General features: G+C 48.2%; 1 protein-coding gene across 3 annotated transcripts in view; it reads left to right on the forward strand.

The window, feature by feature from the left end:
- Positions 1-26,096, forward strand: part of PLXNA4 (plexin A4) — a 472,240-nt gene that overhangs the window by 343,942 nt on the left and 102,202 nt on the right. For all 3 annotated transcript variants that reach the window (XM_074573192.1, XM_074573194.1, XM_074573193.1), the window contains exons 6-9: positions 12,599-12,722; positions 16,086-16,239; positions 18,906-19,005; positions 21,218-21,332. In XM_074573192.1, coding sequence (XP_074429293.1) covers positions 12,599-12,722; positions 16,086-16,239; positions 18,906-19,005; positions 21,218-21,332 — 493 coding nt within the window. The remainder of the gene's footprint in view (positions 1-12,598; positions 12,723-16,085; positions 16,240-18,905; positions 19,006-21,217; positions 21,333-26,096) is intronic.

Consider the following 26,096-nt stretch of genomic DNA (forward strand, 5'->3'; position numbering starts at 1 on the left):
TACCACATAAGCACATTTTATCCTTTATTTATGACCTATGAGACAGTTTGCCTGTTGAAGGCTGTGCATCCAGCTCAGCCTGTGCTTTTCCCTTGCTCTGAAGAGACAAATGCCCTAGGGATGGATCGGGAGCTTCAGTCACAGTCTGGGTGGGGTTGGTGAAATTGCATGCGTGCCTGTCTTCTTCAGGCAGCAAATACCATCACAGTGATTTCACATCACACGGAGAAAGCCGAGGCTGGACTAAGAGGTTCGTCAGCTTATTTTTCCCCAGTGAAGCTTAACTCTCTGCGTGGAGTGCCTCTCCTCTCCAACCAGAGCCACGGGGCAGCTGGAGACCTTTCTTTTGAGGTCTTCATGGTAACTGGGGCTCAATGTAATTCTCTCTGTGCTGTCCTGTGGTTTTTTTCAGGTTTCTAATTGTACTGCTGCAAAGCATGGGGAAAGTTTGGGTCTGGAGGGAAGAACTGTCTCTGCCAGCAGCAAATACTGGAGCTACAGCACAAGTCATTGTCTGTTGGCTCTGCTGCCAGGGACATGGGCAGATGGATGGATGCACACAGGCAGGAGGAGGAAGGAAGGGAAGAAGCTGAAGAGTGATGTGAAAAAGGAGATATTGATGAAGGTCGAAATGAGCAGTGGGGAGGGACAGCCTGGTTTGAGAAACTCTGAGGGGTTCCCTGTACCCTGCACCTTTCTGGGTAAAACTCTTTGGGGCAAGGGGTTTCTAGAGGTGGGGGATTTCGATAAACAGTGTTCAAGGCCAATCAGTCTATCCTGTGGAAATGTTTTCTCTCTTCTTGCTACGTTTCCCCAAGTCAGAACAGCAGATGCTAACAGCAAAAGAGCAATTAAATTACATGCTGGCTGAGTCTGGCAGTGATTCAGTGATTCTGTATAAAGGGGGGACCCCTTACAGTGTCCTTCCCATGGCTTCCCAAACCTCCCTGCAAATCTCCTTGAACACAGATTCTGCACTTCTCATTTGCAGTTTTCCTGCTCTGTTTATCCTTTAAGAGGTGAGGCTGAAGTGGCACGAAAGACGCCCACCCATCTTTTAGGACTCATGGGTCTCACTGCAGTCTTGGCAGTGATTCATAGGGAAACCTCAGGACTACTGATTTGGATTAACTCCGATCTCTGAACAACACACTCCAAATCTTACCTTTCTGGAGGCATGGGCACCTCACATCCTCTTCACCAACAGATACTTGGTGTTTGGGCCATGGTGATAAGGAAAAGACCAAATACATTTCTCTGGAGTTATTTGAGAGAAGCTCCCCTGAATAATTCAGGGATGATGTTCCTGGGCATCTGAATCAGGCCATGAACAAAGAGCTTCATCCCCTTTGAACAAATTATTTGCATCAGCCCTTGCAGAGGAGAGCATATAGTAGCGCGGGAGAGCGTAGGTGTTATCTACCCAGGTTCTGGGGAAGACACTCACAAATATTATTAGCATGAATAGGAAGCGCCATGATAGGATGCTCTCTGGGAAAAGTAATTTTGTTCATTAATTACTTGCCTTATCTAGCAACCTCGTTCCCTTTCTCTCACTTTCTTCTTTTTTTTAATTTTCTTTAAAATGACTGTAAGTGAATTCAGTGCTGGGAAAGTTATTTTACTGCCTCCTCAGAGACAGAAGTTTGTGTTACTCAGGTAGCCTTCAGCTGAATCTTCAGGGGCTTTTCCATCTTCATTTGAAGCCCAGTATTTTATGGGCAGATGGCAAAACATGGTTCCAGGCACATTCCTGTGTTTCCTTTCTTCTGGACCACCACAGTGCTCCGGACTGACTGCAGTTCACATGTGTGCCTTTGGCGTGAGTTCTGCCTGCTGCTTGGGATTTTGTGCTCTGAGATTCTCCTCCTGCCTTTAGCTTCCAGGCTCGTGTTGTGCCTGGTTAGTTCAGCAACAAAAGGAGTCAGAGGGCTGTGATTTAAGGGACAGCATAGCAGAGACCCTGCAGCTTCTGAGACGTCCTTTCCTGGTGTCTTTGACCCTTGCAGGAGGTTGGAAAGGGTCAGTGGATGAAAACAGGTGATACCCATCCTCCCAGATGTCAAACATACGTGTTGGCTTTTTTCAGACAGTGGTGAATAGGTTTCTTCCAGGGACCTGTGCGTTTCGAGCACAACTGCTGCTAGTCACAGCTTCAAGTGAGTTTGCAGTGTCAGGTGGGAATTGACAAATGCCACTGTTTGTCAGGGCAGCCTAGCTTCATGCCACGGGTCTCATTGGTATCTGAAGTCAATGGAAGTAGAGTTCCCCAGGCTGAAATGCCACCATCCCCTGCAGCCTGGGGCTGGGACCCCCCTGGAGCCAAGTCCTTACCCCAGAGCTGCTCAGTCCTGGAGGTGGCCTGATGCTGCAGAACTTGTTGGGTTTTTTTGAGGTCTCTCTGAACATGACGGCTGTCATGGGAAGGAACAGAGCCTTTCTGTCATGCTGAGCAGGACAGGCTGAGAGGTTTATTTCCATACCACCTTCCACAGACCCCCTCCCTCATTTCCACACTCTCCTCCCCATGTGCCAGCATACAATTTCCAATTCTTTATTGGACAAAGGCTCCAAGTTTCCAGGGATTTGCATGTGAAATGCTCCCGTTCATCTCAGGCTTGAATGAGCTATAAAAATGCTCATCAGGGATCTGCCTACAGAGGCACACACATGTGTACACACAAATCGCTTGTCCATGGCTGCACCCCAGCAGTGCGTGAGCTGGTGTGGTCCTTGGGCCACCTCTGAACCTTTGTTCACAGCCAGGGGAGCAGGTTGCATTTGATGGGCCAACCCAGGGCCCCCCAGGCAAGATTAGCAGGGACAAGACAATCTGCAGCTCTGGAAACTTGGGGAGTAGGGTAGAGGGGAAGGAGAAGGGGCATAAAATCCCCTCAGGCAGGGGGGAGGAATGTTGTTTATGGAGTGCCTGGCATTGTAGGGCGGGAGATGGAGGAGTAAATCCCTTGCACCCACGCCCCGCGGGGCTCTGGGGGTGGGCTTATTCAATTGCTGTGATAGAGGGAGGAGCCCACCTGGGGACAGAGATAACGGGCGGGTGGTGGGATTGCCGTTCTGCAGCATAAGCCGGGAGAGTTATCAGGGCAGAAACTCGGCTTCTATTACCATGCATTAGAATAGATTAGCAGGCAGAGCAATTAACATCCTCACTCTATTTGGCGAAGTGACAGGGTCGGTGGCGGCGGGCAGGAGGCATGTGGGGAAGAGGCAGCTTTGGCAGGGTCGCATTTCCCTCCCCAGACTGTAGCCCAAGGATGGAGGGGACTTTTGGTCTTTCACCCCAGGGCTGCCCCTGCTGGGACATTGAAAAGAGCAGAGGTGGGAGTCAGCTTTAGTTAGCGTTCTGAAACTTTTTGTGGCTCGTGGTTCCTGAAAAATTGCCCTGGGGAGATGCAAAGCTCCAAAAAGTGAATTTCAGGTTTCTTGAGTTACCTTTTCCATCTCTCTTTGAGAGATTCTGCAGACCTCTAGGTTCCAAAATACTACCAGTTGAAAAAAAACCAAACCCTGCTTTGGCTTCCTGAGGCTACCCCAATGGCCTTTTTCCCATCTTTGCCCACAGTCATCTTTGATGCCCGAAGAGTAGGTTTTTCAGGGAGGCGAGCCTGTTTGGGGTTAGAGCCAAAGATGAAAGCAAGGGTCTGACTCCTTCCTCGGGTGCATATGAATTTGCTGAGAAAGTGTCCCCTCCTCTCACCTCCAGGACAGGTTACCCAGGAATGATCCTGCACGTGATCTCAGCTTGGATTTGCCCTTTTTTTTTCCTGCAGCATCTCCTGTCTTTCTGTCCCAAATGGAGTATTCCAGGCAGTGGATAAAGCTTAACTCCTTCATGCCAGGGAGAGCTAACTTTCAGCTATCCTCTGACAGGGATGGAGGGCAACCTGGAGGCCAGAAAGAGTAGAGGGAGGAATAGCTATTCGCCACATCACCACATAAAGCTTAAGGTCAATTATGTCTACGTCTCGACATTTATGGCATTCCTATTCTTAGGACCCCAAGGGAACCTGGAAATGTCAAAACATTGCTAAAACTGACCTTAAACTTTACATGCAAGTGGGACTGAATCTCCTTCCTTTTCCTGACTCCAGCCAGAAAATTGCTTTGGCTCCAGCAGGGAGAAAGGCAAATTTCAGCTGCTCCCTCCTTCCCCAGCCTTGCTCCCCCCTTGTGATAAAACTGTCACAGGACACACAAAGGCTGCTTTACGCCTTGGTCAGACTGTGGCTAAAACAAACCTCTCATTACATCCCCAGATCCCTGTTCTTGTTCGTGTCTCATCCTTCTTTCTAACTGGGAAACCAAAACCTTCTCCCCAGTAAAAAATGAAGCTGTCATATTGCATCTCATCCTGAAAGAGGGACCAGGCTAACGAGACTGATTCAGACCATCACAGTCAGATAGTTTGAATCTCCAGAGCCTCCTGGAAATTAATGTGTCTCTGTGTCCTGCAGTCCCTTTCCGACTCCTGTCCCCAGCCCTGGTTGAAAATGCCATTAGGAGGGTTTGCACTTGGCTTCCGCTGAGCTCCCTCTGCTGACCACCTTGCAAAAGGCATCACCGACCTACCTGGATGGTCTTCGAGGAGATAAACATCCCCTCTGTCCCCTGAGCAAGGACTTCGGACAAAGCAGGGACAGGGAGTCTTCTGTGATCCTCTGTGCAATGCCTGTGCTGGGAAGGCAAGCTGGGGATACAGGTAGCACATGAAGTGACCCTCATCCAGAAGCTCTGTCGCTTTGTGTAGAGAGAGGAAAACCCAAGTGATGGAGTGATGCCAGGAGTCTCCTTGTTGCCTCCCAGGCTCCATAGCCCACCCCAGCTTTGCCCGGGACACAAATGCTGGTGTGGTACAAGACTGAAGACTTTGAGGAACAGCCATCCTTTCTGTTATTTAGTTTTGGAGGAAGTGCCTCTTCCTCCTGGGGGCAAGGAGAGCTGCTACTGTGCCATGACTGCACCCCCTTGCTAGATTTCAGATTCCCAATTTGTTGATCTGTGCTGAGCCGTAGCTGGGGGATCCTCTTCAGTTTGACCCTTGCCAGCCACCTGCAATTGCAGCCTACCTCATCATGGGCTCTTGCTGGGCTGGGAAATCTCAGATTTCCCCTCGGAGATGAAGAGATCAGAGAAATGGAGAATCATTGTCTCTTGCCCTGTCTTGCTCCAGGACAGCTGGAACCACCTGGGCTTCTCAGGGTCTTCAAGTTGACACCTAAATACGATTTCCCTGAAAGCTTCCCTTCATCCCCTCTACCCGCCTTCATGGGAATTTTCCTGAACTTTCTCCTTGGATGTGTCTATTGAACACCCCTGTGTCTATTGAACACCATTGGAGGTGGCAGAAAGGTCAGACCACAACGGACAGGAAGGTGTGGGAATATTTGTGGCTTGGACTATGGGGATGTTCACACCAGTGATGTATGTTGCTGTCCTCATGGAGAGTCTGAGATGTGCAAGCTGGCTGCTGGACCCTTCGTCCCCACCTTTCTCCCCGCCCCCTATATCCCCATCCCTGTTCCACCCAGGCCCACGTTCTCTTTCCCCACCTCGTATTTTCTCTTGGTTAGGCATGAGGAGATTAGGAGACACAAGAAAATCTTTCTGATAGGAGTCAAGGAGACAGACAGACAACCTGAGAAGACAAGAAGAAGGCAGGATCAAAAGATGGCGAATTTAAGGGGCAGATCTTAAGAGACATGAGAAAAGCATAGACAACTGTGTCCAAGCACAAAGACACAGAACTGAGAAGGGGTGAGGAATGAGATAGAGTAACATCTCCAACATGCATGAGCCAAGGACCTTGGTGTGAGTGACCCCACACCACAACAAAACGTCTAGCAATGAACAAACTGGGGAGGCAAAGGGGCATCCTGACATTGAGCCTGTGTCCCATCAAAATGTCCCATCCTGCCCCGGTGGCCTGTCCTTGGTGGTGTGAATGGGGTGTGCACTTGTTCCCACCTGCCACCTTGAGTTTACCAGCACTGGTGGGATGGTGTAAGGAAAGGGTGGCTGTGATTATTCTGTCAAAGGGTGGGTGAATTTGTCCCCTGGAGGAAATGTCACAGTTTGGAATCAGAAAGGAAAGCTGAAATGTCAAAACCTTTTGCAAAACAGCGATGCCCGTAAATTACCTGTTTGGTGGTGGTGGAGGGGTGTGATTTGCTGAGCTGACCCAAACCACTGAGCTGTCTCTCATGCTGCTCCCCCCACCTTTGGCATCAAATACAGATGCTTCATGAACCTTGTCTTCACTGTGAGCCCACCTCACCGGCCAGATTATGAGCCTCGCGATGCAAAAGCACTCAAAAAAAAAAGCTGCTGTGCATCAAATGGTTAGGCTTCTCCAAAAAGGATTAATTTGTTTGGATTTTGTTTCTTGGAATTCATTTGTTTTAATGGTAAGATTCTTTCTTTTTTTTTTTTTCCTGAATAAAAAAAATGTTTAATGTGCTAATTGCCATTTGTAAAAAAAAGCCCCTCTGTTCTGAGTAGAAATGTCTGATCAGATCCAATCACCACTCTTTTGTCTTGAAAATTGTTTTTAATTGACAAAATTGTAGATAAGACCTTTTCCATTGCCAGAAAACTGACACTTTTTTTGTGTCTCATATTAGAAAAGTTGGATATTTTAGTCTGCTTCTGGGAAAATGAAGAAAAAGAAAAAGAAAACAGAATCAAAATCTTCTCCTTTTTCAACAGCCATGGATATGAACAAGAAAGACTCAGTCAGGACTATATGCTGGTTTTTTGACTGCATTAATTCCACCTCCCCACAAGAAAAAAAAAGAAAAAAAGGTTTACAGAAACTTCCTCCTTGGCTTTCTCTTCCCAGGACTATTTGTCTCTGTCTATTTTGTCCGCTCAGGATGTCGATTAGTTTGGTCTGTAGCAGGGACCACCAGATTTGGCTAATGGTGTGAATTAGCAGAAAAACTTTCCCTCTTCTCCCCAAAGTCTTGTGGCCCCAGGCCACCGTATGGGTCTGTGGAGCAGCTGAGCACCACGGACCTGGAAGTCAAAATTATAAAAGAAACTCACTGCACGATCTTATCAGGGTTTTGCATGTCTTAGAAGAATAATTGCCACTAAAAAGGCCAGGTACAAGGGCCATCGTGCCTTTTAAATGCATTTAATTTGCCATCACAGGTGATACTAAGGGCTGCCTTGCCAGCAGGTATGACTAAGGGAAAAGCTCATGGGACTGTGAAGTAGTTTGACCCTAATGAATGGCCAGAGAGAATGCTGGACATCTTGGTCTGTAGAGCTCTCAGTGCAGCATGTGCCTCCATCCTGGTGCAAGAAATGGGAGCTGCAGGGGTGCATTGGCTCAGGTCCTAGGAGCATCTGCAGCTCTGCCAACCTCAGAGCACCCTGCTTGGGCGGGGAGAGCACACCAGCACCTTCTCATTTCCCTCTGCTAAGAAATCAGGAGTCACCCAAAGCAAACTTGGGTATTTCTGGCAGTGGTGGGATGGAGAGCTGGACAAGAAGTAGGAGAGGCAGGTAGGCCTTCCCCTTGGAGGCACTTGTCCCGCCTCACTGCTCTCACAAGGTATGGTCTCAGTTAACACTTAGTTCTTGGCGTCACATCTCCCTTGCTCCCTTTCCTCTGCAAACAGCACATTTTCCCCATTTTTCCCCCTGTCCCTAGCCCCCACATGGTCAGAAGAGATCTTCCTGTTTCAGTCATCTTCGGACTCCTGAACCAAGCTTCATCCCCTGCAGATGCTGTGATCACAGCCACTTTGTCACTGTTAGTCCAGATCCCATGAGGTCTGGATGGCAACGACACAATGCCAAGGTGGGAGAAAGGGGAGATGCAATGCTCCAGAGAAGTACGAGAGCGACTCTTCAGGATAAACTGGGAGATAAGGATCTGCAGGACTGTACAGTGAGGGTGCAGCAAGGTTCAGGACCCCACTATGTTGGGCATGCAGGAAAAAAAGATACAGCCAAAAAGAGTCAAGATGAAAAATAAATATAATGGTTTTTAGCTTGTTGGGTTTTTTTTTTTGTGGGGGCGGGGATTGTGGTTTTTTTTTTTTGGTTGATGTTTTTTCTACAGCAGGATGGTGATGTGTCTTCACAAAGAGGCAAAGGCAGGTGAAAGCAGGCACATGGCTGGAAACCCTGCAATAGCACGATCAGTTTCCCACACTGCACAGCGAAAACAAAGAGTTTTCAGGTGGAGGAGAACCCCACTTGACTCTTCTTGTACCTGGTCTGTCCAGGTGCATGGAGGTCTTGGCTCTGTGCTCAGCCTCTCCAAAGAGTTCTGGGCTTCAGATTAACCCACCTAACCTCAGACATTTAGGGATAAACCCTGGAGGTGGTGGAGTGAGTCTGGGCTTGGTTTGACCAAGCCCTAGGGAAGGCGGAAGAGCCCCTTAGCATCTCGTTGCAGAAATAGAATAGCGCCTTACCCCTCTGCAGCTGGTGTTTGCAGAATGTGGCCCCAACAGGTGCCTTTAGGTCCCAGATGGCAGACCTGGGATTTAACCAGGATCTCTTGGGTCCCAATCCAGGGCTGTCATCTCGTCCTCAAGGAGACCTGGGCTTTGCTCTGCTCTCTCACATCCATCTCAAATCTATGCCTCACTTTCCTGTCTCTGCGTAGTAATGTTTCAACCTCACAGAGATGTCGTGAAGTTTAATTAGCTCCAGGCAAAGCCCTTTGAGATCCTCAGATGAGAGGTGCTATAGAAGCGCAAAGTATTAATTTAACATTATTAAAATAATTGGTTAGTGGATGGTGAACAGAGGGTTAGCGTTAGCGGTATTTATTCTTAATGGGAGATGAGGAGGAAATAATATTCCTTATGGTTCAGCGGTAGGACTGGTTTCTTAGTGTTTGTATTAATGGTTTGGACAGAAGCAGGACACTTGCAATTGTTAAAGATGCAGCTGATAATGAAATAGCAGGTGCTATTAAGATGTACAGAGAAGTGCCATGTCTACACCATAATCTTATGCAAATAAGTTCAGGAATGGAATATGCTCTTTTAGGTGTCTTAAGTGTAATGCGATGCCACTGGGTGGGAGTTACACACCAGCTAATTATAGCGTGAATAGCATTGAATTAGGTTATATGGCAGTGGAAAGTGATCTCAGCATATTGACAGACCCGGCATGTTAGAGTCACTGATATTTTATTAAAGTGAAACAGTTATTGGCAGTACAAGGTGGTTTTTTGGGGTTTTTTTTCTGCATAAGCTGTATTAGACACACCAGATGAGAGCGCAGCAGAGTCACAGCAATCTCCCAGGCCCCAAAGTATGCGCTGACTCTCAACAGAGACAACAGCAATGATTAGTTGGGGTTGGGATACTTCATTATCCCATTCGCAGTCCAGCTGCCGTGTGCAGGCAGCTGCCTTCCAGGTGACCACTTTTCTAAGGCAGGCACTTGTGTCTGGAAGTACTTATTTATTAAAAGTCCCATTTGTCTCTATTTAGAAATTGCTGAAGTTACTTTTTGGGCTGGAATATCCCCTCTGGGCAGCTGCCTTCAGCGGCTGGGTCTTTTGCCATGTTTGTTTCTGTGTTTCAGCCAACACCATTCAGGGATTCGAGAGGCTGATGCTGGAGGGAAATACTTTGCTCTGCACACACTGAAACAATTTTCTGTGCTGTTCCCCTCCGACTCTTGGGGGAGGGCAGAACATTTTTGGCAGTGCAGAGGAAGACTGGAGGGGGAAGGTTACTTTATGACAAGTCTGTACCTTTTTCTGTTCCACTGAAGATCTGCATTTTGCCTCCGAAGAGCCTCAATTGCAGGTGTCGGGTAGATGCCTGGGAGAGCGTGGTGTGTAAGCCCACAGGATGCTCCGTGTGCTCCAGCTCAGGATAGATAAGGTGGTCAAGGAAGAGGAGATGGGGGGAACCAAAAGGCTCTGGAGAAGAGCCCACATCACCTCTTTCTTCATGGATAAACCTGCAAAACCCACTGGCACGTGGATCCATCCCTTTAGTCTGATTTATGCAGCATCTGGGATCAGTTACCTGGAATGAATTATGCTGCTAGCTCAAGGAAGGGGTCTGTGATGTTGACTCAAGTGCCTGAACTCTGCAGTTGACGCAGACCCCAGCTCGGTTTGGTTCAGCTTGGCAGAGCTCCCCTGTCATCAGACTCGAGCACCAGGCACAGTCGGGTCTTTTGGAGGTTTTCTCCCCACTTTGTTTTAAATTGAGAAATTACATTGAAAAAGTCAGTCAGTAAAAGTCAAAAGTTAGGAATTGGCAGAATTGTGGTCACCCGTGGAAAAAAAGGAATAATAATGTGTGATCCTGTAATTAAAGTCTGGCTTGCAGTGTGTCAGTGCAGGGAGCAGATTTAGGAGTGCAGAAGCTCCTTTCAGTCTAATTCCTGAGAGCCTGACACTGCAACCTTAACTTTATATTAAAACCAGGCTTAGTTTGGTTTGGGTTTTTCATCATTTCATTATTTGGGTGGCAACACACCTTACAACAGATATCACGGCTGCAAGATGTGTCAGTCTAATATAGAGTGAGTTTTTGGTCTGAGGAGTTACATGTCTTAAATGTGTATGACCAGTAAACAGCAAGATAAAATATATTCCTGCGCAGTGGTGGGGTGGGAATACAAACCACATTCCTCGATGCTTAACCTATACCCATGTGTTGTCCTTCTGTGCAAATGTGCTGGATGTGTTTGCAACCTACTGTGCTCTTACATTTGAACTGAGCCTGGGTATCCGCCCGTTTAATTTTAGAAAATCCAGACATTTCTGTTGTGTTGCAGCTGGAGGAAATATACGGGAGGTAGCAGGACATCTTGAAGAATTCGGGCACTTGTGCTTTGACACCGAGCCCAAAAGGGTTTCCTTCCAAGCTATTCTCAGGAGAGGAGCTCCCATGCCCTGCAGAGCTCTGATGGGATTGCCGTGCCTATTTGTTTTATAGAAGTGCTTACAAAAATCTCAGGTCTGCATTTTACCCTGGCTTTCGTTCCGCGATAGGGGACTTACAGTTTTGGGAGTAGTTAATCGTCTATCCATCCAACCTTCTGGAGACTGCACGTTTAAAATTCCTGATCCAGCATGCAGCAGCGCTAAAGGAGACTTAATGGGATGAAGGCTCCTAGGGAACGGAGAGTGGGAGCTGCAGTGCTGCTCTTGCTCTCTGAAATCTGCAAAACAAACCAAGAGCACGCTGAGAACAGCAGAGATTTCACTTTATGATTACTGCCACTGGAAATACAAAACTTTCCGCTACCAGAAAGATGGAGCAATTTGAGTTTGAAATTGGGGTGCTCATTTTATCTAGTGTCAGCCACTAGAGAGAAGCCAAGCCCTAAAGTTTTGGGCCAGATCCCAAGCTTTGTAATATTCAGGCTCGGCCATATATTGCGTTGCTTTTGCATCTGTTGCCTTAGATCCCTGTCTGCAAATCCCCATGCATATAGGCACAATCTCTGCTCCAGGGAGCAAGGACATTGAGGGCTGATCTTGGAGCTAACCCTCCAGCAGCCCCCGCGTGCTCTCACAACTAAGACTCCGAAGTCTGGGAGTGGGTGAATAATTTAACATCCGCACTTAGTCTTTATAGCTGATTTTAATGGGGGGTAATAGCACTGCTAATAACAAAATCCATTGAAGGCACCCTGTGCAAGTCCATAACATTAGCTTAATGGCAAAAGGTAATTGGCATGCAGTTGGAGCTGTCCTTTTGTATTAACCCTGTGGATTTCGAGGCAGGCATCTTCCTTCCTTGAAGTGATGGCCTTGGCGGTGCACGTGGAGTAAAATACAGATGTGTTTTATGCTAAGCAAATGCAAATCTGGATTGAAACAGGGCGCGCTGCTACCAATTCACATTGCTGGCTTGCGTTTACACTGGACAGATGAGGCAAGAGGCAGTGACAGTGCTGAGAGCACTGACGACAATTAGTGCGTGGTGTAAGCTTCATAAGCTTGTGCAGACCAGGTGCTGTGCACTCACCAATTTCACTGAAGTCTCACGAATTGGGAGCACCAGAATTTTTAAGATTCAACTCTGGGCACCTCCAGTCAGGCACTTTCAAACCAGTGCCCTCAATCGGCCTGGGACTACTTAGCAGCTGCAGGGCAATGGATGGGAGGGCTGCCCCTTCCCAGCAGAGAGGTACCAGCAGCGCAGAAGTACCACAGCAGGGCCAAAGAGCATGGACTATGCACGGCTACTCTAAAAGGACATCCTTGTGTAAGATGTCCCACTGCCCTTGGACAGGACAGATTTCAGGGCTGCCAAGGGAAGGTTACGCTGTACCGGCGATGTGGGTGGAGAGACAGAGCATCTTTAGAGCTGTGCATCCTACCCAAGGGACGGAGCTTTCACCCAACACACTTCCTCCTCTCATGGTGTCCTTACAACTCTCCAGCCTGAGGAGTGATCCCACGGCTGCTAGCGCTGGAGTCAGAGCAGGAGTGTGGTTTTCCAGCTAGTGCGGTCCCAAAGGTTACAGTGTTGACTTTCCATCCAAAATCATTGTTCCTTCCATGTCCCAGGGTTGTGCTCGCCCTCACAGCCTTTTGTCGTGCTAACTCTGTCCCTCTCTGTTCCCATTTGCGCAGGTGCACGAGGAAGGAGCGATGTGAACGCTCCAGCGAGCCTCGGAGATTCGCCTCAGAGATGAAGCAGTGTGTCCGGCTTACCGTGCATCCCAACAACATCTCCGTCTCCCAGTACAACGTATTGGTGAGGAACGTTAATCCTTGTCCCCCTCAAGTTTAATCTGCCCATGCAGTTTGTCAGACTCAGGTATGTGCCACCTGGGTTCAGCACGAGTGGGAAGGACTGGCAGCTGCACGCACGAGGTTCTCCAGAGTCTATTACCTTCCCCAGCAACTTTCCAGCACAGAGAAAGATTTGCCATGGGAGGACGTTTTGTCCTTGGTTATCCCCTCTCTAGAAGTGTGGAAGAGGTTTTCCTGTTTGCCATGGGGAGCTGAGAGTAGGTCTGAAGGGACTTTGTGCCCTTGCAATTGTTGTGTGCATACAGTGTAGTTGTTTACTTCATCGGGAGAGGGTTTTGTGTATGGCTGGACACAGACTTCAGGCATTATGAAATAACGAAATGACCTTCTAGGATAAGGCCAAGTGAGGGATACCGTATGTTATTTCAATAAGCTCCAATTTTCTGTCACCTTGGGTGGAAATATGTCTGTCTTAAGCCATCAAGAACTCCACCCTGCTTCAGTTCCAGCACTGGGTATACAGAGCAGAGAGGCAGGATGCTATGCAGAGGAACGTAAGTCTGCCAAGGTTCATGCTCTCAGCATGAAGGTTCATTCTCTGTCTTCCTCAGCACAAAGTTTAGCCTTTATGACCTTGAGCTACTCAAGTCAGCAGCCAACAAAGCCACACAGTGAATGCTGGTAGAGCAGTAGATGATCCTGATTTTCTGGACTTGAGACAAGAAATCTCTGTTGAAGTTCTAACCAGTTTGTGGTTTATCTCCTGACTCATGACAGCAGTACCTTATGTGGTGAGATCTCAACACCCTCTGAGAAGGAGACAGAGATCTATTTCGTTCAGGCTACTAGGGCTCTGTCCTTTTGGCCAAACTAGTTTGGGCTGTAATTGAGTTGATAACTCAGGCCCCAAAAGCTCCATCTCTGGATGAGTTGTTCACTAACCCCATACCCTGAAAGGTCTAAATGATGTTGCTCAAGGTACAGCTGCCAGACATCTTCCAGGTGACAAGTTTTGGAGTGCTAGGGTTTCTTCAGTGGTAATGAAATCGGCCTTTCAATGCCTGCATGTCCAATCATTGCTGCTTTGTTTCAGCCTCTTAACTTTGCTGTGACTTTACTTTCCTAGGCTTCAAACAGAACTGATCTGAGACATCTTGAGTCCTTTGTTCTTCTGGGAGTTCAAGGTTTCTTTTTCTTATTCTCTCAGTAGCGGTTGAATTCTTTCATGTTGGAATAAATCCTGGGGGACTAGCTGGCTCAGGGCGATTGAAATTGACAACAGAATAAAAGACCTTTACCTCTAGGTTACTCTGGCAGGGCAAGTCAACCCAGAGCTGCTGGGATCAGAAGTTGCCGTCGTCTGACTGGTACCCAGTAATTTGCATGAACATTTCAATGGGAGTCTCAGCCCAGTCCCAGATATACTGGTGTCCCAGCTCATACACAGTCACCACAGATAGTCTCTTGGCAAATCAAGAGGAGGGCACCAGCAAAGAAATGGCTGGTGGTGTCCTTACCAAGTCTCACTTGGATTCTAGCAAAGGGTCAATGATATTTAGTTCTTATCCACAGAGGCAGAGAGGGTATCTGTGTGGCCAGGCAATCTTTTAGATTTTAGGCACTAACAGGGACTTGGAAAATTGTATTTGAGTCTGTTTCAGTCTGTGGACTTGGAAAATTGAGTCTGTTTCAGTCCAGGGATGATGCTCTGGAATCTCTGAGGAGAGATACTTGCTGGGAGAAGGATCCATTCTTCCCTCATAAAAGCAGCTGCAGAGCAGCCATGTGTGTTGTAGGACTTCTTGTCTGTTCAGAGTGTGCAGTGGCTCATGATGTTTGTTGCCAAGCACTACTGGTCTATCCATTGGTGTCATCTTCTGCATGGCACATCTTCATTCTGCATTGCCCAGGCTCAGACAGAAATATTTATTAAGCAGAATAGTTTCCCCTTCTCCATTGCTAGCAGTGTATTAATGAGCAGGGAGAATGGATTTAGCCTGGGTGCTAAATCCATCCAAATAACCAAAGCTTTTTCCTACTCCCCATCCAAGACCAAAAAATCACCTTTCCTGTTGCCAAAAATGAACATACTCTCAAAAAGTTTTTATGTCAGCCAAGGCTAAGGCCTGTCTACTCAGCCTTTCTTCCTGGTGGTGCCTAATGTGAGGAAAACACAGTGTGGGGGAGCAGTACACATTATGTTATGTTATGTTGTCATCCTCTCCTGTTTTGTCACCTGGACTGGCCTCCTCTGTTCTTTGTGCTGGTAGAAACAACACTTCAGCATGCATTTGTGTCTCCTTCTAGTGACTGTCACATCAGATAGGGCCTCAGCTAGCTCATGGAGGAGGCAAGTGTGGAGAGCATCTGCATTTGTGCCTGTGTCAAGTGGCTGGCTCTAGTGGTTGGTCACAAAACCTCTGAATTTATACTAACTAGTAGGTCATCAACAGGTGCTAGAAGTACCCTGGGATGCCTCTGTGTTAAGACATGGTCTAGTGGGTTGGGCAGGACCCTCAAAGATGGAACGCAGTGGTGCCGGACCTTAGCTGGTCTGGGAAGTTAGCAGCATGAGTGTCCTTCTCCAGAGAATAAACAGTGACATTCCTTTCCTTCGTGACCATGGGCAATGACATAGAAATTACAATGGGTGTCGTAAACTCTAAAAACATGGGCAATTTCTCCTTCACAGCTTTTTTTTATGTAAGGCAGCCCACGGCATGTCCCCAGGGCCAACTGCTTCTTTGGTGGGATGGGCAGGAGAGGTTTGCTGTGCCTCTAGAGACATCGTTTCTTTGTGGTGGACTGAAGGCTGTAACTAGACTCTCCTTACACAGGAACTTGGTGACAGAGCGCTCCCCCATCTGCTGATGCTAGGAGAGCAGGCCGTAGAGAGTTAGACTGGAGCGCTACAGTTTCTCTGTAGTCTGCAGAGTGCCTCTTGTGAGTAGTAGTCGCCTTCCTCAGAAACCGCGTGCCTTGGGGCCACCAAAGCCCTAGTCTCCACAGCTGGCCCCCAAAGACTCCCTGCCTAACCTTACACTTGCATGACAGATAGTGAGCACTCCCTCCTCTCCACTGACCCAGCCAGCACTGGGATGCAGTGCCGTTGTCCCTGCATAGCCACGTACCACTTGTGTCGGCATCAGCATCTCATCCCCTTCCCCCTCCGCACACACATCCCTCTCCTGAATCGCTGCTTTCTGTTGAAGGAGGATGCTCTCTCTAGCAAGAGGCTCTTTGTCCAACCTCTCCAGTGTAATTCTCTCCTGCTGACCCAGCTCTGTTGTTTGGCTTAGTATTTTCTCTTTTCTTTTTTTCTATCTATTCTTCCCTCCCTCCCTCCCTCCCTCTTTGCTTGCAGCTGGTCTTGGAGACCTACAATGTCCCCGAGCTGTCAGCAGGAGTCAATTGCACATTCGAGGACCTTTCGGAGATGGATGGCTTGGTGGTGGGCAGTCAGATCCAATGCATCTCACCAGCTGCCAAAGAGGTGCCCCAGATCGTCACAGAGAACGGTAGGTATCCCACAGCTCCTCCGTCTGCCCCACTTCTTCCTCCTTTCCTCACCCCACACCCCTGTGTCTCTCCTGCTTTCTCCGAAAGCAGAATTTGGATCATGGGAGCCTGGGGACAGAGTATGCAAAGCACAGGGAGTAGGTGGGACACTGTGCTGGTGCTTGTACTATGAGTTGTCTGAATGTGTGTGTGTTTATGTGTGCGCACGTGTGCAAGTGTCATGCTGCAATACCAGTACCTGCGTTAAGGTGCTTATATGTGTGATAGTATGTGTTTTCAGACTGCCACCGAGTGGCAGTTACATATATCCAGCAAAGACAAGAGATGATGTGGGATATTCGCTCACCTTTTGTCCAGGCTGGTGTTATACAACCCAGGGAATGAGGTTGTACCTGCTCTCAACACATCTCACCCTCTGCAGTGGCCAGAAAGTCCTGAAGACGTGAACGATCCTGTCCGTAATTTCATCCTGCTCCTCCCAGATTTAGACTTGTATGCTCAGTTCCTTGTCTTTGTCTCTGACCTTTACTGACTTCAGTTGTGCCATTTTTTTTACTGGCTCCCTCTCCAGAGTGGTCCAGCACAGAAATGACTTGTCTCCAAGGATGCCCCCCACCCCTCAATTTCCTGCCATTTTTTGTTTCCCTTTTCCAACAACTTTTCTAGGTACTTTCAAGAGCACCTGTGGCTCTTTGCAGGGACGTTATATAAAAACATTAACCCTACTGATCACCCCAAGAGACGCAGAGAGGATGATGCCATTTTTGTCCTTGAAATCGTGTGAAATTTTACAGTAAAGTTTGTATCTGAAGATCCTCAGGCCACAGAAAATGAAGTGAAACAAACTGTCACCATCATCTCTGCTCTCCCCAGGCTGCCCACAGCTGCATGTGCTCTCCATTGCACCTCCAAAACAAGCCCCCAAAGGGCGGTTACCACTTTCAGGTCCCACCAAGTTAACAGTCATGTTTGCCTACTGAGAGAGATGCCAGAAACTATTTCCTCAGTATGGACATCTGTCCCAGGCCAGTGTATAAACAACCAGCAAACAAAAATAGCAGTGGAAGCTGGAGGCAGGACAAGAGAGAGAGATTTATGTGAAGGATGGTTTCCAGAGAAGCTGGGCACCTACGGCTTGTATCAACTTCAGCAGCTGGTGGTCTGCACCTCTGCAAAGATCCAGTCCCCCATGCAGAGTGCCAGAAGCTGGAATGGAATCAAAGGATGTGTGGCTCTGTAGCACATCTGATCCCTGGAGCCATCCAATCCTCACAACCTGTTTTAAAATATATGCAAGACGCTGGCAAAGTTGTTAAATACAAAGCGGTTAACAGAGCTGTCAAAGACGGCGGCAGCAGATGGGCAGCAGAGTCGAGGACTGGCAGCAAAATGTGTTTAGTGAAGTGTGTGGTGTCTGTGCGCGTGTGTATGTGTGTGCCTGTACGTGGGTAAGCGTGCACGCAGGCGCGCCATGCGACGAATTGTCAAGTTTGCTTTAGCCTGATTGATTAATGAATCTTTCAGGTGAGGAGGAAAATAATAGAGGTGAAAGGGCCAGCCAGGCTGAAGTCTTGAATTAAACATGGGTCCCTTCCCCACCAAATTACTGCAATTACTGCACCCTCTCATTACCCACAGCTGATGGGCTCTGAATAGGGCTTTTGGCTTTGTGGGAAGAGGTACCAGTTGACTGCCCAGCATGGGAGCAGTGGGAAGGGGAATGAGGAGATGGTGTGTAGGAGCTGAGATTCAGGTTTTGCGGTGGATGGGTCTGCTATGGAAATGGATTAGTCCTTATGGAAGTGCAACGGCTTGTGGATGTTCCTCACGCTGAGCTTCGTTCTTTGTAGCCAAAAGCTTGGGTGAATAAACCTTGGGGTGAATGGGGTGAGCAAACCTGTAATCTTCCTGTTCACATGGGAATCTCCCTGTTCATCAGCATTTCCCAGGCTGCAGATAGGGAGCTCCGACCCTGTCCTCACTGTTACTTTAATCTTTGCTCTTTCCTCCATCCTGTTTTATCAAAGTACAGCCTCTCTTTCAGGGCAGGATCTGGAGGTGGCCTTCTTCAGGCATGGTTGTCCTGGATATTGGGCCCTATTCAGAGATGTTAAATAATGAGGGTGAGGAAAAAGTAGATCTTTCTTTATCCCCTCAGGAAAGCAAGTATGTTTATCTTTCAGGTGGTGTATGCACAGGCCACCAATGTTTGGGTCTAGCAGTCCAACCACAGGCCCCTTCTGGGGACAATAAATGAACCAGGAGCAAGGAAGAACTTTAAGCACAGTACTCCATTTTAATGGCCTCCTAATTCCAGACATCCATGTCCCCTCTTTGAGCTTAGCTTTCCTACTTGATCACTTCAGTCACCATATTTTTTGAAATTGGTGAGGTATAGACCTGTCATCATCATATGGCCCAGACTCTGCTCATAGGTACGATAATTTCACATACTCCACCATGCCAGTACTATAAGAGAGGGGGAGATGTACCTGTTGGAGAACCAGGCTCTAGAAGGATTTTATTGCACTTCCTACAGCTATTGAGGATAGACAAGCCAAGGTTTTGTGGGACAGCTCCAGGTTCAGACTGGTGGCATGGCCAACAGGGCTTAACTAGGTTAACAAAGCAGTCACACACTGATGTGTCTATTTTTTTTCACCAGGAGACCATCACATTGTCCAGCTTCAGCTCAAGTCCAAGGAAACGGGTATGACCTTTGCCAGCACCAGCTTCGTCTTCTACAACTGCAGCGTCCACAACTCGTATGTTAATTGCTTTTGATACTTGCTTTCCATTCCACCCCTGGATCTGTCACAGAACCCACTGCTGGCTGGGGTACATGTCCCTCAGGAAGCTGGTTAGGTGTGGAGGTGACCAGGGGTCAGTGTGTGACCAGTGCCACAGAGTCACTTAGGTGATGGTCAGCATGGTGGGATCTCTCCTGGGAAGACAGAGTAGTATAGTGACTATTTCTTCTGCTGATGAGAGTCCTTTGCAGGAAGGCATAACCTTGGGGAGTTGTAGATCCTCATGTGTCCCTCAGACAGAGGAGCATCGCATCAGTGGGAGCTGCCAGGGAAGGGAGTCAAAAGGGAGTCATGACCTCAGCAAATGGCCCCCTCATCTTCCTGCTAAGCAGTTGTTTGCAGATGGCTGGGTCCTGCCCACCCATATGCACTTCCAACCCTCATCCATGCTGTTGATCTCACCAGTAGGAATCTGCCCCAGGTGGTTAGCATGGTCTTGGGCCCTCAGATCTAGAAAGACAGGAGTTGCTGGTTTCTGCCTGATGTGAACTGAGCAGGGCACACTCAGTTGATTCCCTCGAGACCATCTTTTCCATCCTGTGAGCTCCTTTCCTGCCCTCCACCCCATTCTCCTGGGGTTTAGCTGACACCCAGGGCTGTGCAGGAGGTGCCCCACCAGAGCGGGTCTGCTGCTTTCCTGCAGAAAGATGCTCTTCCAGCAGGCTGATCCACCCCTGAGCAAGCTGAGCAGCTCTGTCCCCACCACCGAGCCATCAGAAGTGCCAAAAGCAGATAATTACTGCGGCTCAGCAATTCACAAGGAAAGGCAAATCCTATTTCCGTGTTCCTGCTGCTTTGACAAACAGTGTCAGAAAGCAAGTGTTGGGGGGAGAGCAGGAGAGATGGTGGTGTTAAATATTTATGGCATGTTTTGGTTTCTTACTTGACAAACTATAATACACTATCCATTTTTAATTTGATGTATCAGAGCAAGCACTTGTTACCAATTTGAAGAACAGCTCGCTGTACCAGAGCTGAAAGTGGATTTGAGTTGAGCGAGATTTCACAGAGACAGGGGAGAGGGTGTGCGTCTGCCTGTTGGGCTCAGCCAAGCTCTACTGGAGGCAATTTTTTCATTCCTGCCCATTAAAAACACAGTGGCACACTAGGGCCAGGAAAATTTCCATCCCCAAGCCCCCTCCAAGGTACTTCAGAGCCTGCAGCTGCATGAAGATCTCCAACAGTGTGAGTGATCAGAAGTTGCTACCATCCGCTCTTTGTTTTGTGCAAAGAGCTCGTTATGGCTCAGTTTGGCTGCCGGTGAGCAGACATCGTATTAAATAAAAAAAAAATAAAAAAAAAAAAGAGTGATGTAGGTATAAGGCAATGCTATAACGCAGCCAGGAGAGGTGTTTGCAGCTCTCACTTTACAGTGTCTATGGGGCATAGGAAAGCAAAAACTTGTAAGATGGAGGGAATGACCCTTTCCTGTACCCTGAATAGATGACTTCCTAAACATGCCCTCTGCTTCTCGAGCAGCTGCTACAATTGTCTTTATGTCTCTGCTGAGATGAAGAAAAGAAGAACAGAGTTAACATGTTTGCAGAAGCCCCATCACCCTGGGCAGAACTCACATGAATAAGCCTGTGGGACACAGGGGGAGAAAATTCCCTGCTTCGTCCTTGGTTTCTGCCCTTGGTGCTTCCCAGTTTGTGTTTGGCCTCTGGATCATGTGTGAGTGGGAGGATTAGCCAGCGGGGACTGCTGGTGCACAGGACTCCCCTCCAAGGGCATGACTCCACCCACCACCACCTCCCTTAGCCACCTTCCCATGATCTTGTATTTTTTGTTATTACACTCAGGATTTTGTTATGGGCAAAAAGGGGAATGCCTCTTATATATGAAGCCTGATTAAATGTTGTAAGAGGGCAACCAAAACACAACAATAATTAATATTACTCTAGTTACAATGATATGAGTGCAATCTAAATTATCATCTAATTAATATGAGACACTTGTGATCACAGTGACAACCAGCTCAGGCCATGACAAGTCCAGCATCAGCCTGAGACCTGACAATGTTGGGTCAGTGCAAAGCCCATGGCCTTCTGCTAGTGATGGCAAAACCAATGTTTGCTGGGCTGTATCGCCTGCTGAGAAACAGGGATGCTCTTTTGGCTGACAGGGCCCAGCTGGCCAAATTACTACTCTTTCTCTCCACCTCCAGGTGTCTATCATGTGTGGAGAGCCCTTACCGATGTCACTGGTGCAAGTACCGCCACGTCTGCACTCACGACCCCAGCTCCTGCTCCTTCCAGGAGGGACGAGTCAAGCTGCCCGAGGTAGGCAGGGGCAGGGGGCATGCGTCGCGTACGTGGGCTGCTCAGGGCTGATGTTGCCTTTTGGCCTGGGTCAGACCAATAGTCCAGGAAGCCTTCTCCACCGCTAGTCCCACCCTCTCCCTCTTCCGCTCACCTTCCAGGAGACCCTCACCTTTCCCTCGTCTCCTCTGCTCTGCCAAACCCCAACAGTGACGTGCCCTCTCCCTCCCATATACTACAAGGAGTGCATTACCTTGGAAAGCCACCACAAGCTCCCAATACCAGGGTACTGGGAGGGATGGAAAACACTGGGCATGCATCTCCTCCAGGAAAGAAGGAGGTTGCTTCTAAGCAGAGAGGCTGCTGAGATCCGGGGAGGATTTCGGGCTATGTCCATAGTGTCAGTGGATTTCAGCCATGCTTCGAGGACCTCTGTGGCTTCGTGGGTTTGGTGCCTAATGGCCAGTGCATCAAACTGCCTCCAGACGAGGCTGGGGAATGCCTCATTGCCCGCTGCTAAGCTGAACTGGACCTTGGGGCTTCATACAGAGCTGGCTGGTGTGCTGCAAACGCTGGCTGGCTCGTATTGTAACTAATGAGCACTTGCAGACAAGTGGAGCTCGGGAGAATACAAATAGGAAGCCACTTAATTACTTCCTGGTCAGGAATGGTCTGAAAGCATCCTGGCCTGTCTGGTAAATGACCTGAGATGGCTCGTTGTTTGCCTGGCCCGAGGGACCAGTACCCATTAAGAGATCTGATATCTGCTGAACCACCTGGCACAAAGGCGGCTGCCGGAGTCTCAGGAAACGTGTATTGCATTCGGAGGATGAAATCCCCCCTGCTCCCTGCGCTGCCTGCTGGGTCTGGTGTCTTTAACTTGTTTCCCCACCTACCCTCAGCCCATGGGCCAGGCAAGACAGTCTACTGGACCGAATGACACATGTGTGCTGTCTTCACACACCCATGGCATCCCCCCTTCCCTCCCACCACTTTGTTGTGTGCTGGTTGATATGTCACATATGTGCTGGTTGAGGTGTTCTGGAGCAGACATCCTGAACTGCTGTGGCATTGGGACAGGACATAAATATTCATGAGCAGGGAGGCTGCCAGTTCTTTATCTACCAGGATGCAGAATTTGCTGTAAACTTGCTGGAAAACTTGCTGAGGAGATGGAGGGCTTGACACCCTCCGCTCAGCGGTGAAGTGGTGCAGGAAGGCAGCCCAGGGTTCAGCCCTTCTGGTAGGCTACCCCAACCAGACAGACCCTATTCCCTCACATGGAGCCTTGGCAGAGTCTGGCCAGTCCTGTGCCTTCCACTTCAGGAACTGTAGGGACCTCAACCTCTTGCTCAGGTGGCATTCCCTGGGACACTTTGAGCCTCCTGCTGTGCAATGCCACCACCATTTATCTCCTCTGGTAGACTCCTCTGGTGTCTCACGTGCCAAGCACAGGACTCACCTTCCCAGTTCTCGCCTCTTCTCTTCTCCAACCCCCTGCCCAAAGTGAAGGGCCTACAAAATACAGTGTGTCTCCTCCTCCCTCAACCACACATCCCTGTATTTCTCACACTTGCTCCCCTCAGAAAGGAGATCATGAGAAGCTCTGTGTCATCCCAGTTCCTTAGGGAAGGGACAGGGGACAGCACAGCTCCTGGTCTTTATCTCTTCCAAGGTCTTGAGCTGCAGAACTGGGGAGGAGGAGGTGGACTCGTTGTCCTCTCCAAATCTGCCCATTTTAGCACACCTTTTCCGTTGCTGCTTTATCACTTCTCATGGGGTTCCTTTATGAAAGGTATCATCTTCACACTAGAAGACAACTCCAGTCTGGGGCACTTTGTCTGTCAGTAGAGGTTGCTCTTTCTCTCTTCTGTCCCCTTTAACAGAATTTCCTGCTGAGCTTCAAATATTTCCCCTCTGATCTTGCAAAACAACTCTGTGCGATTTGCACGGCAGCAGGGAGAGGCACAAACCTGACCTTGGAAGACGACTATTGATCTACAAGGCAATGATAGCATCATGCAACACATTTATGTTGAATTGGTCATTGCTAATGAGGGTGGGAGCCCTCTTGGCTTCTGCAGCAAAACCATCTCTGGGCACAAACCTCTTTCCCATGGGAGACAACATTTGGCAGTCAGCTGCTCAGCTCAGGAGCTGGTTTTGATAACTGCTGCACAAAAGAAACACATCTCAGCACTGGAACAACTGGACAATATCTGCAAGGATAATGGCCATGCAAACACAAAACTTTCAGAGATAGGTCTCTGCTTGACAGTGTGAGAAATGCCCTGTAGCTTCAGGGTCTTTCTCATTGCTGTCTATGCGTTGGTAGCCCTCAAGGACACTAGGCCTGGGGAAGGATGGCATCACAAGTGCACTCTGACAAACACAGATTTATTTAGCTCTCTGACCAGAAAAGTTTTGTCAAACGGCACTTTGAACAAATGCTGCGTATATCTCCCATGCTTCTCTTGAGAAACCATTTTCTCACTGACTCATCTCTCTTACTGAAATTTCCACTGTCTATTTTTTACTTTCACCTTTAATTCTTTCCTTTGCTGTCCTGTACCTATGCCTATTTGTTGAGTGGGTTCTTTGAACAATAGAAACCATTTGGTACCTTGAAGCCAAGCCTGGCTCTCCATTGCCCATCCAGACTTACACCCAGTTCCCAATGATATAACATGACTCAAAAGGTTGACAGGACTGAAGCCCATTTCCAGCCTTCTCAGTGCCACCTTCAGTAGTGCTCAAAACACACCATTGCTTTAAGTGGTCCTCTTTTTACTGGCCTTTCATTTCCATCTGCAATGCTCTTTTCCATCCTTTCCTCTGTAAGCACTTGGAGCCCAGGAGGATGAGGACGGGATGTGTTCGCTACCGTCCAGGCAGGAGTACCTGCTAAATCAGTAAGTCTTGAGGATGTACTGATGGGAAACTGTACTACCAGCGTGGGATGGTTGGACCATCCCATTTGTAGACTTCCCATGAGTCTGCTGAGCAGATTAGCATGGCCAGTTTCCAGGATCGTATGGTCTGATTGCACCAAGAGACTCTTTGCCAAGCAAACAAATATTGGTGTTACTCTGTCACATGGACTGGTGCCAGAAACTCCTTCCCTCTGTAATCATCATTGCTGGCATGCCAAACCTGCTCCCCTCCCCCACACTATAGCCTTTACATTCTCTTTGCTGTTACACCCACCCCCACGTGAATTTTTTTCTCTCTTTGCCTGTACAGCATCTTACCATTGTGTGGGCTGAGGCTTCGTACTCTCCAGAAGGCCTGGTCTGTAAAAGGACCGACTGGGATGATACCCATCACCCCTGGACCAGCCTGGAGCACTTTGAAGGGAGTTTTGTGCCCTTGTGTACCTCCAGCTCCATCATTTCCTTGGCATATCTCACAAGCTTCTGGATTCCCATGGGCTCACCTACTTTCCTTTCAGGTCTTCTTCATGTGCTCTGAGAGGATCCTGGGGTTTTTACTGTTGTTGGGTTTTTTTGTGTTTGTTTGTTTGTTTGTTTTGTTTGGTTTTTTTTTCCTTGTAGTATGAGCTGTTGATTAATGTAGAATGCAGGATGAATTTGAGACTGATCCAGTGGGACAGCAGAAAGGTCTTGGCCATGACTCATGCTGTCCAGAAGGCAAAATGTTGTTTCTATCTGAATAGCCTGTGATCTACCATCCAGGGGTGCCATTGAATTGCACGGTGGATAGCTGTGATCAGACAGCCTCAAGCTGGGACAGGGCAGCTGTCCTACCACTGCCTGGCTAAACTATACCAGAGACGGAGAAAGGACAGAAAAGTCATGTCCCTCACTATCAACAAGGAGCCACAACTTTTTAGCTGTCAATTGTCAGGTGCTCAGTGAATCAGCTCTACCCAAAGTAGAGATGAATCAACTAGTTTGGGAGCCTTGGGAAAGCCCGTGTTTGCTCCTGGTGAAGAAATCCAGCATGGTCATAAAGCAAGAGTATTTATGATTACGGCACTGAACTCAATCAAATAGGGTTGACTATGTCTCCAGATGATTAATGGCAGAAATGCTTCACCTTGGCGTATAATTTCCCTTTACAGAAGGTTTTCGAAAGCCAGGTCCACTAGCTTGAAATATACTGAATGACTCCTTGCTTGATAAAAGGGAGCTGATATTATTGCTATTGAGGGCAGGAAAGGAAAGGATGAGGAAAAAAAAAAAAAGACATTTTAATACTGAAGTGGATTGTTGTTGTTTTTCCCAAAGATAGCTAGCTGGTGGCCAAAGCGGTGAGAATTATTCTTAAAGAGAGAGGGGAGCAGGCCAAGCTTCTATTTTTTTTTCTTGGCCATCCTATCTCTGCTTTTGACATTTGTTGTTGACCGTAGCGAAAGTCATAGTGCAGGCTTAGCGCTGCACCACAAAGCATTGCACTGCAGACTAACACACTGTGAAATCAACCCTTACTTACCTGACACAATCACCAAGTAAGAGAGCTCAGTCATTTTCTTCCGTAAAGGGGCAAGACGGTCAACAAGTAGTGGAGGGAAACGGAGACATGGAGGAGTAAAACAATTGAAAGTCTCTGGTGTGATAGGAGCTTCAGAAACAGCACCCGTCTCTCCTGATATCTATTACCCAATACACCTGATTGCATCGTCCGTCTTGTCTCTGTAGAGACCTGCTGTGATCCAGCGGGGTAGTTTTCATGTCAGTGTTTCACAGACATCTGTAGAAGGCTGGGTATGCTGGGGCAGCCTACTCGAGTTGATGGGATAAAGGATTATGTCTTCTTTTGTGC

This window comes from Larus michahellis, chromosome 1, assembly GCF_964199755.1.
Source record: "Larus michahellis chromosome 1, bLarMic1.1, whole genome shotgun sequence".
Classification (NCBI taxonomy): Eukaryota; Metazoa; Chordata; class Aves; order Charadriiformes; family Laridae; genus Larus; species Larus michahellis.